At 45.2% G+C, this 19,186-nt stretch overlaps 1 protein-coding gene across 1 annotated transcript in view; it reads left to right on the forward strand.

Moving 5' to 3' along the window:
- KSR2 (kinase suppressor of ras 2) overlaps nt 1–19,186 on the forward strand; it is a gene marked incomplete at both ends in the record, with an annotated part of 400,411 nt that overhangs the window by 137,486 nt on the left and 243,739 nt on the right. Inside the window, one exon of the mRNA XM_081251970.1 lies at nt 13,201–13,714. Within this exon, the coding sequence (XP_081108096.1) occupies nt 13,201–13,714 (514 nt within the window). The remainder of the gene's footprint in view (nt 1–13,200; nt 13,715–19,186) is intronic.

Below are 19,186 nucleotides of genomic sequence, written 5' to 3' on the forward strand. Positions count from 1 at the left end.
GGATTGGCTTCCTTCAGATCAAGCCAGCAAATATTTATTGGTGCCAGTGTTGTGCTAGGGCCTGAGACGGTATGAGGAGATGGAAAGTGTCAGGACGTGGCCTCTGTCCTCCAGGAGTTGGTGGTCTAACTGCAGATACGGGCAGGTCCTCAGCTCAAATGCAGTGGGCTCACGTCCTCCTAAGGGGTGGCCATCAGTACCGTCAGAGCACAGAGGGCACTGTCCTTTGAATAAAGCCTCAACTTCCCACCTTGGCCCGCAGGTCCCAGCCTGCCACCACCCCCCTCATTTTCCCCCCCACCCCGGACCTTCTATACTCTGGCCCCACTGGCCCCTCTCATATCCTCCAGTGGGCCCCATCCTTGGACGACATGCATGTCCTGGTTGGGGCACCTGCCTCTCTTTCTTTGCCTAATTAACCACTGCTCATCCTCCAGACCCCAGCTCAGGGGAGCCTCTTCCCAGCCCTCAGCTCCCTCTGTTCTAACTAAATAATTGAAGTGTGAGTCCATATTTAATGCTTGCTTCCTCTTCTAGATCTGTGATGGACGTTATATGTATAAGGAGAAGATAATATGAGCCATGTATGTAATTTAAAATCTTCTAGTTGTCACAATAAAAAAGAAACAGGTGACATTAATTTTTTATTCTGTTAAAGTATACATAACATCAAATTGCCCATGTTAACCGTTTGAAGTGTACGTTTCAGGGGCAGCAAGTACTTTCACAATGTTGTATAATCATCACCACTATTCCTCCCTAGAACTTTTTTCATCATCCCAAACTGAAACTCTGTAACCATTCAACAACTCCAGCCCCTGGCAACCACCATTCTACTTTCTGTCTGTATAAAGTTGACTAGGGACCTCATACAAGTGTAAACACAATGATATTTGTCCTTTTGTGAATGGATTATTTCACTTAGCTCGTTTTCAAGGTTCATCCATGTTGTAGCATGTATTACAATTTCATCTGTTTTTATGGTTGAATAATATTCAATTGTGTGGATGGACCACATTTTTTTTCCATATCCTCACTAATGCTTGTTATTTCTTGTCTTTTTTTTTTAAACATCTTTATTGGAGTATAATTGCTTTACAATGGTGTGTTAGTTTCTGCTTTATAACCAAGTGAATCAGTTATACATATACATATGTTCCCATATCTCTTTCCTCTTGCGTCTCCCTCCCTCCCACCCTCCCTATCCCACCCCTCTAGGTGGTCACAAAGCACCGAGCTGATCTCCCTGTGCTATGCGGCTGCTTCCCACTAGCTATTTATTTTACATTTGGTAGTGTATATATGTCCATGCCACTCTCTCGCTTTGTCCCAGCTTACCCTTCCCCCTCCCCATATCCTCAAGTCCATTCTCTAGTAGGTCTGTGTCTTTATTCCCGTCTTACCCCTAGGTTCTTCATGACCTTTTCTTTTTCTTAGATTCCATATATATGTGTTAGCATACGGTATTTGTTTTTCTCTTTCTGACTTACTTCACTCTGTATGACAGACTCTAGGTGGATGGACCACATTTTGTTTATTCATTCATCTGTTGATGGCCCTTGAGTTGTTTCTACCTTTTGGTTATAGTGAATAATGCTGCCATGAACATCAGTGTGCAAGTATCTGTTTGAGTCCCTGCTTTCAATTTTTTTGGGTATATACCTAGGAGTAGAATTCCCGGATCATATGGTAACTCTATGTTTAACGTTTAAGGAATGACACTAAATTTAACAATATATTTTATGTAGCCCAGTATTTCCAAAAAACTTAACCCTTTCAACATGTAGTTAATATAAAAATTATTAATGAGGTTTTTTTTTAACTTCTTTTTCACGCTAAGTCTTCATAATCTGGTTTGTAGGGTATAAATTCTATGTGGATGGAGAAGCCGCTGGTTTTGTGGATCCAAATGCCTTGTACATAGTGGGTGTCTAATCTAAAAGATGAACGTACATAGCTGCCTGGGGAATGAAAGAGAATTACAGCTAACCAACAAGAGCAGCAGTCATGACAATGAGGGCAGGTAGACTGTTTGCAAAGTGCTTTATTTTCATGAATTCTCAAAACAACCCTACGGAGTGGGTGCTTTTATCATTCCCTTTTGTGATACACAAAGCGCAGTTCAGAGAGGTGAAGCACTTGACTCCAGGTCACACACCTTGTAATCAGTAGAGCTGGGATTCAAACTCAGTTGGGTTCTGCCATTCTGTGACAAGGAGTTATCACAGGAGGTGCTAAATTAGAGGTCTCCGAAAAGCCCTCTGGTGCCCAAGGAGGTGTCTGCCTCAGTTAAGAAGGATGACAGAGGATAATAAAAGTTTTCCCAACATCTTTTTCCTGGGAGCATCCACATTTCTGTCTCTGTGGATAACCTGAACAGATTGACTGCCTGCCACACCAGGCTCTAAAGCTTTCACAAGCAATTTCCCCGCAGAGGGAAATTGGGAGAGAAATGAGGGCAGGTGCGGGTCCCAGTGAATCCGCACGGGGAGGGAAAAGGCAGGAGGATTAAGAAAACCTGCTGTACCAGTCAGTTGTCTGGAGATAAAAATAGGGTGCCTTGCCGCACCTGAGGTCATCTAATGCCACCTTCCGCTTTCTTGAATTTTCCAGCACAAGAAGTTATAGAACTAATATAACACCTGTCACTCAAAGGGTGGCAGAGGGATGGAGCGACAGAGAGTTCTGGAATTAGAAGCATCTCAGAGAGCAGCCTTCTCCAGTGTGGCTTGTCCCTGTGTGGATTCTCTCCTGCTGCATCCCGGGGAACTGGTCTGAGCCCCATGGGTCCCCCACCTTCTCACCTCCACCTTGTCCCTCAGAGGCCCAGGGGACAGTCCATCCTTCTGCAGGGTGCTGGGGCGGGGCAGAGACACAGCTATTACTCAGAGGACATAGAGCCAGAAGGAGGCAGGATCAAGATAAGGACATCTTCCTACTCTTTTTCTGTGGTCACCAGGCCTTTATTTCTCAAGACTTTATCTTTGCAGGGCAGCCCTTGGCATGAATAGGATTTTAGCCGTGTTAAGGTATTTCCCATCTCCCTGCTTGGTGAATTCAGGATGGGTGATACAAACAAGTTTATCAGTCATGGCAGTTAGAATTTATGAAGAATTGATTCAGTCCACAAATATTTTTTGAAGCAGTATATAATTTATGCATTGAGACAAAACAGTTTATATTTATTTTAAAAATTTCCCCCAGCTTTATCGGGATATAATTGACAAATAACATGGTATAAGTTTTAGATGTACCATATGATACCATATGATGATTTGATATACATATGTGCTGGGGAAAAACATCTGCATTTATTTGTTGCCAAGCACTGTGCTAGGTGCTGGGTGATGCAGTGATGAGAAATCTAGCCCAGGCATCTGTCTTCTTAGAGCTTGTATTCCAGGGGGAAAGACAGATGATAAACAAACAGATAAATCAGTCAGTCTTAATTCTTCATGGATTCTGTGTTCATCTCCGTGAATTTGCCTACTCCCTAAAATTTATTCATAATCCTAAAGTCAATACTTGGATTTGTGGAGTGGGGAAAAGTCTGAGTCACCTGGTGTTCATGTTCTCAGCTGAGGTTCATGCTCTGCCTTCTTGTTTCAGCTCTCATACTGTCAGTGAGGTGTTTTTTTTTTCTCAAGTTTTTCACCTTTTTTGTGCTTTTTGGGGGTGATTTCTCTGTTTAAAATGACCCCTGAGCATAGTGCTGAAGTGCTGTCCATTGCTCCTGGGCATAAGCAGGCTGCGATGTGCCTTTCCAGAAAATACGTGTGTTATGTAAGATTCCTTCAGGCAGGAGTGACAGTGCTGTTGGCCACGAGTTGAATGTTAATGAATCAGCAACATAGATATTAAATAACTTATTAGATTCTGTCTTTAAACAGAAATATTCATAAAACAAGATTATGTAGGGATCAGTTGATGAAAATGTCACCAGAGGGTCATAGGAACCTAACCTTGTATTTCCACTAGGAGCCATGGTTCAATATTGGCTATTTCAGTGTTTGCAGTGACTTTATATTATAGAATATAATGATGGTGAATAATGAGAACAGATGATATAAAAGAATAATTCCACTGAGTGGTAAGGGGTGTGAGGAAAATGAAACAGGAGGAGGGGGAGGAGAGAGAGTGGGTAGCAGGGTGGAGGTGATGCACAGAGAACAGTGGTGGGCACTCAGCTCTGTGGGAAGCTTGGAACCCGGGAATCCTGGAGTCCAGTGCACCGTGCCATCCACTCTGCTCACCGTTCGTATTAGGCTGTTCAGAGCTGCTGTGTGATGCTGACGGTCACCGGGGTTCAGAACCACGGTTCCAAGGAGACTGCAGTGTACAGTGTCAGAACCAGTCAGTACCTCCAGGGCTTGGTGCCCTATCAAACATTCTCACCACCAGAGGTGTTTTATTGCAGTTTTCTCCATACAGATTCTAACCGTGTTACTAACCAGGAAGGGCTTTTTTTTCAGTTTAAACTGTCCAACAGATGGTGGTGGTTGCTCTCTTTATTCTGGAGATTGGCTGCATCCCAGTCACAATTTTAATTGTACTTAACAATTAAAACACTAAATATTGTAAAAGAATATACAGCGGCGGGAAAAGAACATGGGGTTTGGAGTCGGATGGACCTGGCACCTTCTACGTGGGCGGACCTAGGGAAGGTCCCTGCTGCTCTGTGGGGCTCAGTCTCTCCATCTGAAAAATGGGGCTGGTAATACATGTCACCCTGCGTGGCTGTGAGGATTAATTCAGATGTGCTATGTATAGCTGCCAAGAGAATGTGGTCTGTGGTCAGAACACCAGGGTTTGGAGCTTGGCCTCGGGCAAGTGTTTTAATTTTCCAAAGCCTTAATTTCCTCACCAACCCCACAGGGCTGTCGTGAGAAATAAACGAAATAAAAGGCATCAGGGTGAGAGATGGCGGGGCAGCAGTGAGGTGTACAGTAAGCACTCAATGAACGTTAGCTATGGCCGTGATTGAAAGTGCTTGGCTGGGACTTCCCTGGCAGTCCAGTGGTTAAGACTCCGTGCTCTTACTGTTGAGAGTGCGAGTTCGATCCCTGGTTGGGGAACTAAGATCCCGCAAGCTGCAGGGCGTGGCCTCCCCAAAATGCAAATAAATAAATTAATTAAAAAATAGTACTATTAAAAAAGTGCTTTGTTAAACACTCATTAGGATGACAATAATAATAATAATAAATAAATAAATAGAAATAACAAGAGTTGGCTGAGATTGGGAGAAATCAGACCCTAGTATATTGTTGGTGGGACTATAAAATGGTGCAGCCACTGTGGAAAAGAGTTTGGCGGTTTCTCAGAAGGTTAAACAGAATTACCAGGTGACCCAGCAATTCCACTCCTAGGTATATACCCCAAAGAATTGAAAACAGTTGTTCAAAGACATACTCGTATGCAAATTATCATAGCAGTGCTGCTCACAATAGCCAAAAAGTGGAAACAACCCTGATGTCCATCAACTCATGAACAGATGAACAAAATGTGTTCTACCCATATCATGGGATATTATTCAACCATAAAGAGGAATGAGATTCTGATACAGGCTACAACAAGAATGCGCCTTGAAAACATGATACAAAGTGAGAGAAGCCAGTTACAAAAGATCATTTATTGTATGATTCCATTTGTACGAAACATCCAGAATAGGTAAATCCATAGAGACAGAAAACAGATTAGTGGTTACCAGAGGCTGAGAGAAGGGGGTGAGGTGGGGAGTGACTGTTTAGTAGGTATGGGATTTTTTGGGGGGAAGTGATGGAAATTTTTTAGAATTGATAGAGACAACATTGTTAATGTACTAAATGTCACTGAATTCTGCACTTAAAAATGGTTGATGTGAATTTCACCTCAATACCATTTTTTTTTTATTTATAAAAAGGAGCTTTGTTAGAACAGAAAAGCTACCCTAAAGTTCGTGACCAAACATTAATCTGGCTAGATCTCCTGGTGGATAATAAAATTGCAAAAGCCTCGTAGGGCAGGACCTAGGAAGCATTACTGGGTCAGAGCCCAAGCTCCCTGCCCTGGCCCATCTCCCAGATGACCTGCACGGACTGGGGTCAGTGCATTTGTTTGGTCCAGCTTGGGGACATCCTGGGGTGGAGACCGTGCCCAGAGGAACCCACAGTTTGGCCGGATGCCAAGCTCATTAATGCGATCTTAGATTAAGATTCTTGCCACTGTTGAATTGCTTTGGCAATGGTTTGTTTTTCATTTGTCCTTATTTGCTTCTTTTTGCAAGTACTACAAACCAGAAACTTGAAAATTCGTCCTGAATTTCAGGTTTCACTCTTTCAGGGATTGTGTCTATAGTGAGTATCATATTTGACTTTTTTTTTTTTTTTTTTTTTTTTTTGCGGTACGCGGGCCTCTCACTGTTGTGGCCTCTCCTGTTGCGGAGCACAGGCTCCGGACGCGCAGGCTTAGCGGCCATGGCTCACAGGCCCAGCCGCTCCGCGCCATGTGGGATCTTCCCGGACCGGGGCACGAACCTGTGTCCCCTGCATCGGCAGGCGGACTCTCAACCACTGCACCACCAGGGAAGCCCCTTGACTTTTTTTTGAAGGGTCAGATGGCATTGCCCTCAGTGCTGATCCGAAAGGTCTTTGTAAAATGGTTCAGCCTTTCAAGGGCTTTCTGACTGTGTCTCCACTTCCTGAGAGCATTGGGAGGCTCCTAGAAAAATCGGGATGGTGAGGGGTACAGACCTGTATTGGAAACCCCACTGTACCACTTATCAGCTGTATGACCTTGGGCCACTCAGTCTCTCAGATGATCCTCCGTTTCCTCCACTATAACATGAAGACAGTAGCAGAATTTTCTCCAAAGGGTCTTGTGAGGATAATGTGAAGTGGTGCATGTAAAATACTTAGAATACTCTTTGGTGCATAGTAGGTGCTCAATAAACAGTAACTGTTGTTAGTGTTAATAATAATTATTATTGTTACTATTTTTTTGCTTTACCAATGACTCCAGTGAAATATTTTCAGCCAGCCTCTAAAAGTTCTGTTTCTTGCCGGAAAGTTGTGAGGATTAAACTAACAAGTGTTTTGAAATATTCACAAAAGTTACAAGCAGGGGTGATTCTGGAATAGTAGCATATATGCATTCTGATGCTGGCACTGAAATTCAGACAAAGTCCAAGCCAGACGTTTCCCTGTATATAAAATGTTAATGGGAAGGGACAAAGAAGTTAGGCACTTGCCTAGACTTTCTGAAATCACTTTCTCCCTTGAGAATGGCTTTTATTTCTCTTGGTCACTTATCAGAGAATGTCAAAAGAAAAATCCCTGCACCTTGAAATGTCTTTAATCAATCCTTAGACCTTTCATTTCTTAAAACCTATTCCTTTCTCCCCACCCCATTCAAGACTTGAAATAAAATGATTTTCCAGAAACAGATGACAAGATAGCAAGGGCTACGATTAATAACTCCCAGAGCACCTTGGTGCCACACCTTCCCTATTTAAAATGAAAAATTACCCTCTTGCCTCAGACTTTATTAAAAAGAGGATCAAAAGAGAGAGGGGAAGAGTTGATGTAATATAGCCCATCAGTGAAACACTTCTGAAGCGTCGGCAGAGAGAAGTTGAATCCCTGTCAGTTGAGCAGCTGGCAATTTGGTTAATGAAATGAGGCTTTTTGCTTCTGCATCCCCAAACTTCTGATTTTTTAATGTAAGGGTGAAGGAGAAGAGAATTTGATGGAGAAGGGAATTTGGAAAGAGTAAAGCTTCTCTTCCACACTTTTTATCTCTCAGACTTTGAAACTTTAGGACAGCGATCCTTGGGACCAACTCAATGCTTCCTTGAATCTCATGGAGTTCTGTGTGTGTGTGTGTGTGTGTGTGTGTGTGTGTGTGTGTGTGTGTGTGTGTGTGTGTGTTTGGAGGAACTGTAGGCTGTGGGGGGTAGTGGATCCCAGCTCAACTTCAGATGCCATGTGATAAAGGGGAAGCGTGAAGGTGAAGGTTAATACCAGCTATGGGACTTTGTAGAACTCATTTATAAAACAGATCAATAACACCTACCTTACAGGGCAGGTAAGACAAGCACTGAATCCCCTAACTGGGCCTGGCAGGGCCCTCCAAATGCTAACTTTTCTATCATAACTCCGCAGTCCATATTCAGTAAATGTCGTTGACTCCTGGTGGAAGGCTCTGTTAGTCTCCTTGATCTGCTGTAACAAAACCACCACAAACTAGATGGCTTGAAACGGCAGAAATGTATTCTCTCCCAGTTCTGGGGGGCTTGAAGTCTAAAATCAAGGTGTTGGTGGAGAAGAATCAAGGAGGAGGCTGTAGGGGAGAATGTGTCCCGTGCCTCTCTCCCAGCTTCTGGTGGCTGCTGGCGATCCTTGGCTTGTAGCTGCGTCACTGCAATCTCTGCCTCTGTCTTCACGTGGCCTCCTCCTCTGTGTGTCCTTTCCTCTTCTTAAGGACACCAGTCATTGGGTTTAGGGTGCGCCCTAATCCACTGTTTCCTCATCTTAACTTGATTACATCTGCAGAGACCCTATCTGCAAATAAGGTCACATTCACTGGCACTGGGGGTTAGGGCTTCAACATAGCTTTGGGGGGCATACAATTCAACCACAATAAGGACGCAGTGGCTTTTTCTGGCGGTACGCGGACCTCTCACTGCTGTGGCCTCTCCCGTTGTGGAGCACAGGCTCCGGACGCGCAGGCTCAGCGGCCATGGCTCACGGGCCCAGCCGCTCCGCGGCATGTGGGATCTTCCCGGACCGGGGCACGAACCCGTGTCCCCTGCATCGGCAGGCGCACTCCCAGCCACCGCGCCACCAGGGAAGCCCAGGAGTTCATTCTTTTTATTCACAGACAAACATTTGACTGCTGCTTTCAATTCCTTTGGGTCTATGCCTGGGAGTGCAGTTGCAGTGAGTGCTTATTTAATCGTTGATCTTCCCACTGGCCTGTGAGCATCCCGAGGACAGGGGAGACAGACGCCCGACCCCAGGCGCTGGTATAGCGAATGCCTGGGGAGCAGGCTAGACGAGTCCCAGGCATCCAGAATAGACGTCTCACTCATCCTCAAGCACCCGCCCATTCGTCTGCATCATCTTGTGGTCCAGGCTCTGTGCTGACAGCTCGACTCATTTTACCTCATTAACTCGCTCCTTGCTTCTCTCTGATATTTGCTCAAATGCCCACTGTCACGTCCGCATCCTTTTCTGATTGAAGTAGCCCCAATACTCTTCGTTGGTGCCCACGTCCAGCTTTCTTTTCCTCCATGGCATTTATTATCACTGACATATTATAGACATTATATTATATATGACTTCTTATAAGTAATATAATGTTACTTTTTTGTTCATCCCCTTTTCTTCTCTGTTTCCTTACCAAGAACATGAGCTCTGTGAGGACAGGAACTCTCGTCTCTTTTGTTCATTGCCGTATCCCGGTGCCTAGAACAGTGCCTGGTATACAAGAAGAGTTCAGATATTTGTGAAATATACTTGGGTGAATGAATGAATGAATGTGTTTAATCCTCACTGCACCCTCCAAGGGAGCCATGATTATTCATTCTCATTTTACAAACCCCCAGAGTCTCAGAGAGGTCAAGTAACTGGCCCAAGATCACAGAGCTGATCAGCAGTGGAACCAGAGTTCTAAGCTGGATCTCTCTGAGTCGCAGTCCCATATTCTTTTCACTTCACTCAGGGGAGCATGAGCTCTAGCGATAATGCCCAAAGTACTTCCCTGTGGCCGTGGAGTGTGGTATGTGATTAAGATAACTTAAAAAAATAGATTTACTTTTGTACACATGTTTTACTTAGGCTCATTTGGCAATGTGTTTGTATTTCCTGAGCAAATACATCAGTCCAGAGCTTGCTGGGTGAACCAAGCTGATCCAGGCTTGATTCTCTGTCCGCCCCCAGCTCTCAGAGCTATTCAGCCTCTCTGAACTTCACCTTCCGAGAGGTACACAGGGAGGTGACGTCACCTGGTGCCATGTTCAGCTCTCAGCACAGGTGCATACGCTTTAAACGGGAGGTAGCAACGCATCACCATGGTGTTGAGAATTACAGTACAATCAGCTAACATTTATGGAGGGCCTGCTGTGTGCCAGGTGCTGGGCTCAGCACACTGCTTGTGTTATTGCATTTGATCCTCATAATATTCCCCCAGAGCAGGTCTACTATTGTCCTGTTTCACTGCTGATAAAGCTAAGACTCAGAGAAGTTTGATGAGTGTCCAAGGTCACACAGCCAGGAAGTAGGAGAGCCAGAATTAGGGCCAAGTCATCTGACTCCAGAGCTGGCTCTCTTAGTCCCTGGGCTAATGTGTATGTGTAAATATTTGAGAATCAACACACCATAGTGATGGTGATTTTGGTAGAATGCTCTGGCAAAGTCTGGGAGGAAGGAAAAGGGAGACTCTTGCCAGGAGTAGCCCTTGCTCCAGCTCCTGCTTCCATTTTGCTGATTAGGACGGTCCAGGGTCTTCGGTAAATGCAGGTCCCACTGTCCTAGAGGCCCTGTGCCCTCGTTGTTGAGTTGGCCAAGATCCTGGGTTTGAATCCCAGAGGCCAGCTCCCATCTCTGCTGTAACCTTGGAAACATCTTCATCTCTGCACATACATTTCCTTATCTACAAAGTAGAGATCAAAATGGCCCTTTGCACACAGATTTATGAAAATTAAGTAAGATGTGGAACAGTCTCAATATAACAAATGAAGAAAAGAGATGACAAACCACTAAATAAGATCTTATGGCGTTTCTTAAAAAAAAAAAAAAAAAAAAAAAAAAGCACAGCAAACCAGCTGGCAGGCTCCACAGCCAAGCAATAATAGGCAGGATGGCTAGGCTGTAGAACAACATTGCCTTTTTCCTTATCCGAATTTTCTAATTTTTCTATAATGAATATGTAATAACAAAATGAGTTGTTTTTAATTAAAAAAGGGGCAGTGAGTCAGTGTTCATGAAAGCACTTTGTAAACTGTCAAATGCTCTATAAATTAGCTCTTGTTATGGTCCTTATAGTAATTATTATTGTTATTGCCAGTCGGCCACGAGTTGGAATTTATTTCAACTTGGCCTGTAATGGGAGGGCCCACTCGATCGCCTTCTGCCAGGTCCTGCCACGTGGTCCTCTCTCTCTCTCTCTCTCTTCTTAAAAATAAAGAAATTTATTTATTTATTTTTGGCTGCGTTGGGTCTTTGTTGCTGCATGCGGGCTTTCTCTAGTTGTGGCGAGCGGGGGTTACTCTTCGTTGCGGTGCGCGGGCTTCTCATTGCGGTGGCTTCTCTTGATGCGGAGCACGGGCTGTAGAGGCTCAGTAGTTGTGGCTCGCGGGCTCTAGCGCGCAGGCTCGGTAGGTGTGGCATACGGGCTTCGTTGCTCCGCGGCGTGTGGGATCTTCCCGGACCAGGGCTCGAACTCATGTCCCCTGCATTGGCAGGTGGATTCTTAACCACTGCGCCACCAGAGAAGCCCTGTGGTCCTCTCTTGATACCTACTGACTTCTCTTCATCTGTGCTGCCACCACCCAAGTGGAAGCCAGCATCCTCTCTCACCGGGAGCCCTGTGATACCCTTTAATTGGGTTCTCCTTGTCCAAGCAGCAGCCTCAGTGATTTGAGAAATGAACTGTATTAGATTTTTTTGGATTAGTTAAATTTTATCTATCTATCTATCTATCATCTACTATCTGTCTATCTATCATCTATTACCTTTCTCTCTCTCTCTCTCTCTCTTCCCGTTTTGTTGAGAAATAATTGACATACAGCACTGTGTATGTTTAAGGTGTACTGCATAACGATTTGACTTACATACATGATGAAGTGATGACCACAATAGGTTTAGTGAACATCCATCATCTCATATAGACACAAAAGAAAAGAAGAAGAACTAGTATTTTCCTTGTGATGAGAACTCTTAGGATTTACTCTCCTAACCACTTCCCTGTGTAACAAATGGCAGTATTAATTATATTAATCATGTGGTACAGCACATCCCTAGTACTTATTTATCTTATAATTGGAAGTTTGTACCTTTTGCCTGCCTTCATCCAGTTCCCCTCCTCCGCACCCCCATCTCTGGTAATGACAAATCTGATCTCCTTTTCTACAAGTTCGTTTGTCTTTTGAAGTATAATTGACCTACAACACTCTGTTACTTCCTGGTATACAGCATAGTGATTTGAAATTTCTATATATTACAAAACGATCACCACGATAAGTCTAGTTACAGCGTGGGGAATATGGTCAGTAATAATGTGATATCTTTGTATGGTGATAGATGCTAACCAGAGAAATGAACTTTAGATCAAAACCCTCAATGGCTTCCTGTTGCACTTGGTATAAAATCCACATGGGCCTGGAGGTCTGCCCTCACCTGTTCCTTCAGCCTCCTGAGCCAGTTTCCCCATTGTCACCATATATTGCCTTCGAGAAGACACCGGAAGAGGGACCCAGGAAAGTGCCTGCCCTGACTTAGACGGTTTTGGAGCCTGAACGTTTGGTCCCAGTATTTGACCCTTACGCTTTTACATCTCTTAGTGTAGAGGATGTAGGACTGCACGTTGTAGCCTGAGAGTCTGTATGTGTAGACCAAATACGTATTTGCACTCTTAATACAGCAAATGAGTGAAAAATGTTAGTGCACTGTAGGATTTAGTTTTATTTTCTGACTTAGCTTATATCAGGGCTGGAAAAAACCTCAAGTTGCATTCAGGCAGTAGGATTTTTTTTTAGTGCTCCATTTTTTCTAATAAACTGTTGTAAGACAAGAAAGTCTCCTTTCTGCCTCTATGCTTTAGTCCTTACCATCCTCCTCGCCTCTCCCCACACCTGCCATGCTCTTTCCTTGGACATTTGAGCTGTGGGCTCCCCAACCGTGGACAGTGGAGGGCAAGCCCGTTGAATGGGGATTATGGTGAGACGGTCAACTAAAGGGTTTCATTCTTTTTGGAGGGGCCAAGTGGGTGTGGTTGAATTTATGTAAATATGCGTACAGCCTACCGTGCATAATTTATGTAAATGTGCACACAGCATACCGTGCATTATTTATGTAAATGTGCGTACGGAGCACGCTGTAATCAGCACCCGCACGGTGCACGGTGTCTACGGTGTAGTGCGCGTCTACGGTAATGTGCCTACAGTGTAATTCATCCGCTTTCTCATGGCTCATCTGTCGTCTCTGCTCCTTTGTCCCAACTCAGGAGGCAACCTTTCCAAACAAGACTGGACCATCCAGTGGCCCACCACGGAGACGGGGAAGGAGAACAACCCCGTGTGCCCCCCGGAGCCGACCCCGTGGATCCGCACCCACCTCTCCCAGAGCCCCAGGGTCCAGTCCAAGTGCGTCCAGCACTACTGTCACGCCAGCCCCAGCCTGGGGGCCCCCGTGTACACCCACGTGGACAGGCTCACGGTGGACGCCTACCCGGGCCTGTGCCCGCCCCTGCCACTGGAGTCGGGCCACCGGTCCCTGCCTCCGTCGCCCCGGCAGCGGCACACGGTCCGCACCCCGCCGCGCACCCCCAACATCGTCACCACCGTGACCCCGCCCGGCACGCCACCCATGAGGAGGAAGAACAAGCTGAAGCCCCCGGGGACCCCGCCGCCTTCCTCCCGGAAGCTGATCCACCTGATCCCGGGTTTCACGGCCCTGCATCGGAGCAAGTCCCACGAGTTCCAGCTGGGTCACCGCGTAGACGAGGCCCACACGCCCAAGTGAGTGCATTTGGTGGGTTCCCGGGGGCAGCTGAGCCTCCCAGTCAGGGAAGCTTCAAATCAACTTGTATTTCCGTCCTCCAGTTGAATGAAAGGTGGATTTTCCCTAATGGCTGGTCTGGAATTTCCCAGAAATGACCCCTTTTAATACTATTAATGCTGTAAAGTAGGAGTCGTAAAACTATAGCCCAGGAGCCAAACCTGAATTTATTGCAACGCATCCAGATTCATTCCGTTCCGTTTTGTCTGTGGGTGCTTTCCTGCTACGATGGCCGAGTTGAGTGTGGCCCGAAAAGCCGAAATCTTTACCGTCTGGCCCTTTACAGGGAAAATTGCCAGTCCCTGCAGAGTCTATCCTAGTGCTGCCCCAAGAAATAGGACGCCAGCTGCATACACGACCTTACGTTTTCTAGTAGCTGCCTTAAAAGAGTAAAAAGAAACAAGTGATATGAACTTTCATGATATGTCATTTAACCCAATATAGTAAAACATGATCATTTCAACATAGAATCAGTGTAAAGTATTATTACGGAAGCACTTTGCATTCTTTTCTCCACACTGAGTCTTTGAAATCTGGAGGGTATTTCACACCAGCAGCTCATCTCAATTCATACTGGCCACCTTCCAAGTGTGGAATGGCTACCTGTGTCAAGTGGCTGCGATGCTGGATGGTGCTGCTCTGACTGACCCTGTGCCTGGGACTTGCTCTGTGTTTATACCTGAGATACATGCCCAGGTCTGCTGGGAGTGGGAGGGGCTCAGGGAGCGGATAAGTGGACTAAAGGTCGTCCCACAGAAGCTGCAGGTGGGGCCACAGGCACCCAGGGGAGAAAAATCCTGAAAGTTGACATGGGCTGTGCCTGACTCTGGCTTGCGGGCGGTGGGCGGGGGCGGGGGGGGGGGGGGGAGGCGGGCGTGGGTGGGACTTGCTGCCAGCAGAGGGCGACACGGTGTTTGTGGCTGTATGCTGGCTAATGAGAGAAATGGGGCAGCTCCCTCCAGGGCCCCTCAGAGGCTGACTGTGACCTGGGTCCCTTGCAGGTTTCTGAGGTCTCAGTGTATTAAAAATGGAAGAAATGCTAAACAGGGTCACAGAAGTGAGTAGCACGTTTTAAATATTTACCTTTAACAAAATTGCATCTGAGGCATAGAAGATAAAATGGTTAGGGATAATCCTATGAGGAGATGCGGGGAAGAGTCTAAATTTGGGAACTGTCGTGTGTGAAAAGGCGTGGACCCTGGTTCTGGGAGCTCTGAGGTGGGGGAAGCACTGGGGAGCGGTTCACTGCATTTCCATTTCAATGATTTAGCCGGTGTTTCGTGAGCTCTCACTACCACATGCGGGTGAATCTAAGACGTTGATCATAAGATACATCCTGTGTGCATCTTAGAATTGACGAAATGTGGTGCGTTCTAGACTCTGGGCTAGTTGGCAGGGTACAGTGGAAAGGAAAGAGACATAGCCCTCGGCCTCGTGAAGACTGACACTAATGCAGTAACCACACATAGATGTTATAGTCTTATGTCCAGTCCTTACGAACAGTGTTACAGGCCATCAGGAGAAAGTGCAGGATGCTGCCAGAACTTGTGGAGCTGATTGAGTTTGCACTGGCAGGGAGGTGAATGGGGGGACTGGGGAGGGTTTGGTCCGCGTGGCTTCCAGAAGAACTGTTTAGACTGAAGGTTAATTAGGGATTAAGATGGTGGAAGGGGTGGGAGGTGTTCCAGGAAGGGAGCTTTACCCATTGGAGGAACTGACGGAAGGCCTCTGTGGCTAAGGGAGCAGGCAGGTGATGCAAGAAGAGAGTCCTGGGTTAGGCAGGTGGCAGCACTGTTCATAACAGCCAAAAGGTGAAACAACCCGAGTGTCCATCAGCAGATGAAGGGATGAACACAGTGTGATCCATCCGCACAATGAAATATTCAGCCATAAAAAGGAATGAAATTCTGACACCTGCTACAACATGACTGAACCTTGAAAACGTGATGCTAAGTGAACTAAGCCAGACATGAAAGGACAACTATAGTATGATTGAACTGATGTGCGGTGCCTAGAACAGGCAAATTCACAGAGAGAGAAAGTAGAATAGAGGTTGCCAGGGGCTGGAGGAGGGGAATGGGGAGTTAGTGTTTACTGGGTAGAGTTTCAGTTTGGGAAGTGGAAAAGTTCTGGAGACGGATGGTGGCCATGGTGGCACAGCAATGTGAATATACTTAATGCCACTGAATTGTACCCTTAAAAATGGTAATTTTATGTTATATATATTTTACAACAATGATGAAAAAAGAGACAGGAAAGCCAGGCATGGGCACATTTTTTCTGTAAAGGGCCAGATAGTAAATGTTTTAGGCTTTGCAGTTCAGGTGGTCTGTGGCATCTCTCTCTGCCATCGTAGCAAAAGCAGCCACAGACAATAGCTGAATAAGCGGCCGTGGTGATGTTCCAATAAAACTTTATTTAAAAACAGGTGCCTGGCTGCATTTGGCCCACTGGCTGTAGTATGCCCTGGCAGAAGCCCTGGTGTAGGCAGTGATTCTCCCTTCTAAGACCTTAAAGTGATTTAAGTGGAAGACACGATCAGATCTGATTTTACAAAGGTTACTCAAGCTTCTGTGTGAAATCTGTATTGGAAACATACCACTTCACCAGACATATTTGGGACATCAGAGACTTAACAGAGGGTTGATGCTTTTCTGATTGGAGTTGGGCTTGATTTTTGTGGGGGTTTTATATAAATTTATTTATATTTTACTTACTTATTTTGGCTGCGTTGGGTCTTCGTTGCTGCACGCAGGCTTTCTCTAGTTGTGGTGAGCGGGGGCTACTCTTCGTTGCGGTGCGTGGGCTTCTCATTGCGGTGGCTTCTCTAGCTGCGGAGCACAGGCTCTAGGCACTCAGGCTTCAGTAGTTGTGGCTGATGGGCTCTAGAGCACAGGCTCAGTAGTTGTGGCACACGGGCTTAGTTGCTCCGCGACATGTGGGATCTTCCTGGACCAGAGCTCGAACCCGTGTCCCCTGCATTAGCAGGCGGATTCTTAACCACTGCACCACCAGGGGAGTCCTTATTTTTATGGTTTTGTGAGAGCCAGAGAGACTGGCTACTGAGACCTCAGGATGTGGGGAGGGTTGCAGGAAGGCTAGGAACGCAGGTTGCTGCTGTGGAAGGTGGGAGGGACATCTGGGGTTTGCTGGCCATGGTTTCCCCAGACTGTGCATCTCCCTCACTCATCGCTGTGTTGATCACAGAGTGAGGTGGAATTTGACCAGAAGGCAGAACGTGGCTTGAGAGACACACGATCTTTTAATCTACAAGCTGGGGGCGAAGTGAGACAGGCTGCCCTTTGGCTGTTTGTTTTTTGCCCCAGCATTATTGAGATGTAATGGACAAATAACACTGTGTAAGTTCAAGGTGTACAATGTGATGACTTAGTACACACACGTATTACGAAACGATTACCACAATAAGGTTAGTTAGCACATCCATCACCTCGCATAATTACCTTTTTTTGTGTGGTGAGAACAGTTAAGATTTGCTCTCTTAGCAACTTTCAAATGCTAACAATATAATATTGTTAAACAGTCAACATATTGTACGTTAGATTCGCCAGAACCTATCCTTGTAACTGGAAGTTTGTACCCTTTGAACAGCATCTCCCCATTTCTCCCACCCCCTAGTCCCTGGCAACTACCATTCTACTCTCTGTTTATATGAATTCAATGTTTTTAGGTTCCACATATAAGTGAGATCATGCAGTATTCATCTTTCTCTGTCTGACTTATTTCCCTTAGCATAACGCTCTCAAGTCCCATCCATGTTGTTGCAAATGGCAGGATATTTTCTTTTCTGTGGTTGAATAATATTCCATTGTGTGTGTGTGTGTGTGTGTGTGTGTGTGTGTATGCCATATTTTCTTTATCCATTCATCCATCAATGTGCATTTAGGTTGCTCCCCTATCTTGGCTATTGTGCACAATGCTGCAGTGAACACGGGGGTGCAGATATCTCTTTGAGATGATAATTTCATCCTCTTTGGATATATACCCAGAAGTGGGATTGCTGGATCATATGGTAGTTCCATTTTTTTTTTTTGTTTTTGTTTTTGTTTTTGTTTTTGTTTTTTGTTTTCGGTACGCGGGCCTCTCACCGCTGTGGCCTCTCCCATTGTGGAGCACAGGCTCCGGACGCAGGCCCAGCACCCACGGCCCACGGGCCCAGCCGCTCCGCGGCATGTGGGATCTTCCCAGACCGGGGCACGAACCCGTGTCTCCTGCATCAGCAGGCGGACTCTCAACCGCTGCGCCACCAGGGAAGCCCGGTAGTTCCATTTTTAAATTTCTGAGGAAACTCCATACTGTTTTCTATAGTGGCTGCACCAATGTACATTCTTATCAGCAGTGCCCAAGGGTTCCCTTTTCTCCACATCCTCACCTACACTTGTTATCTCTTGTCTTTGACATGGTAGCCATTCCAACAGGTGTGAGGTGATATCTCATTGTGGTTTTGATTTGTATTTCCCTGATAATTAGTGATGCTGAACACCCTTTCATATACATGTTGGCCTTTTGTAAATTTGTAAATCTTCTTTGGAAAAATGTTTATTCAGGTCTTTTGCCCATGTTTTAATTGGATCCTTTTTTTTTTTCTATTGAGTTAGTTGTAGGAGTTCCTTACGTATTTTGGTTATTAACCCCTTATCAGACATATGGTTTGCAAGTATTTTCTCCCATTCTGTAGATTGCCTTTTCATTTTTTGACTGTTTCTTTTGCTATGCAGAAGCTTTTTAGTTTGATATAGTCCCACTTATTTATTTTTCCTTGTGCTTTTGGTGTCATACCCAAAAAATCATTGCCAAGACCAGTGTCAAGGAGCTTATTTTTTTGGTCTATTTTTTAAATTGAAATATAGTTACTGTATAATATTATATAAGTTACAGGTGTACAATATAATGATTCACAATTCTTAATGGTTATACTCCATTTATAGTTATTAGAAAATATTGGCTATATGCCCCATATATTGTACAGTATATCCTTGTAGTTTATTTTATACCTAATAGTTTGTACCTCTTACTGCCCCACCCCTATGTTGCCCCTCCCCCTTCCCTCTCCCCACTGGTGACCACTAGTTTGTTTTCTATATCTGTGAGTCTGCTGCTTTTTTGTTATATCCACTAGTTTGTTGTATTTTTTACATTCCATTCCACATGTAAGTGATATCATACAGTATTTGTTTTTTCTCTGACTTATTTCACTTAGCATAATGCCCTCCAAGTCCATCCATGTTGCTGCACATGGCAAAATTTTGTTCTCTTTTATGGTTGAGTAGCATTCCATTGTATATATGTACCACGTCTCCTTCAGCCAGTCATCTGTGGGTGGAAACTTAAGTTGCTTCCATATCTTGGCAGTTGTAGATAATGCTGCTGTGAACATTGGGGTGCATGTATCTTTTTGAATTAGTGTTTTTGGT

The sequence above is a fragment of the Mesoplodon bidens genome, assembly GCF_964165515.1.
Source record: "Mesoplodon bidens genome assembly, chromosome: 13".
NCBI lineage: Eukaryota > Metazoa > Chordata > Mammalia > Artiodactyla > Ziphiidae > Mesoplodon > Mesoplodon bidens.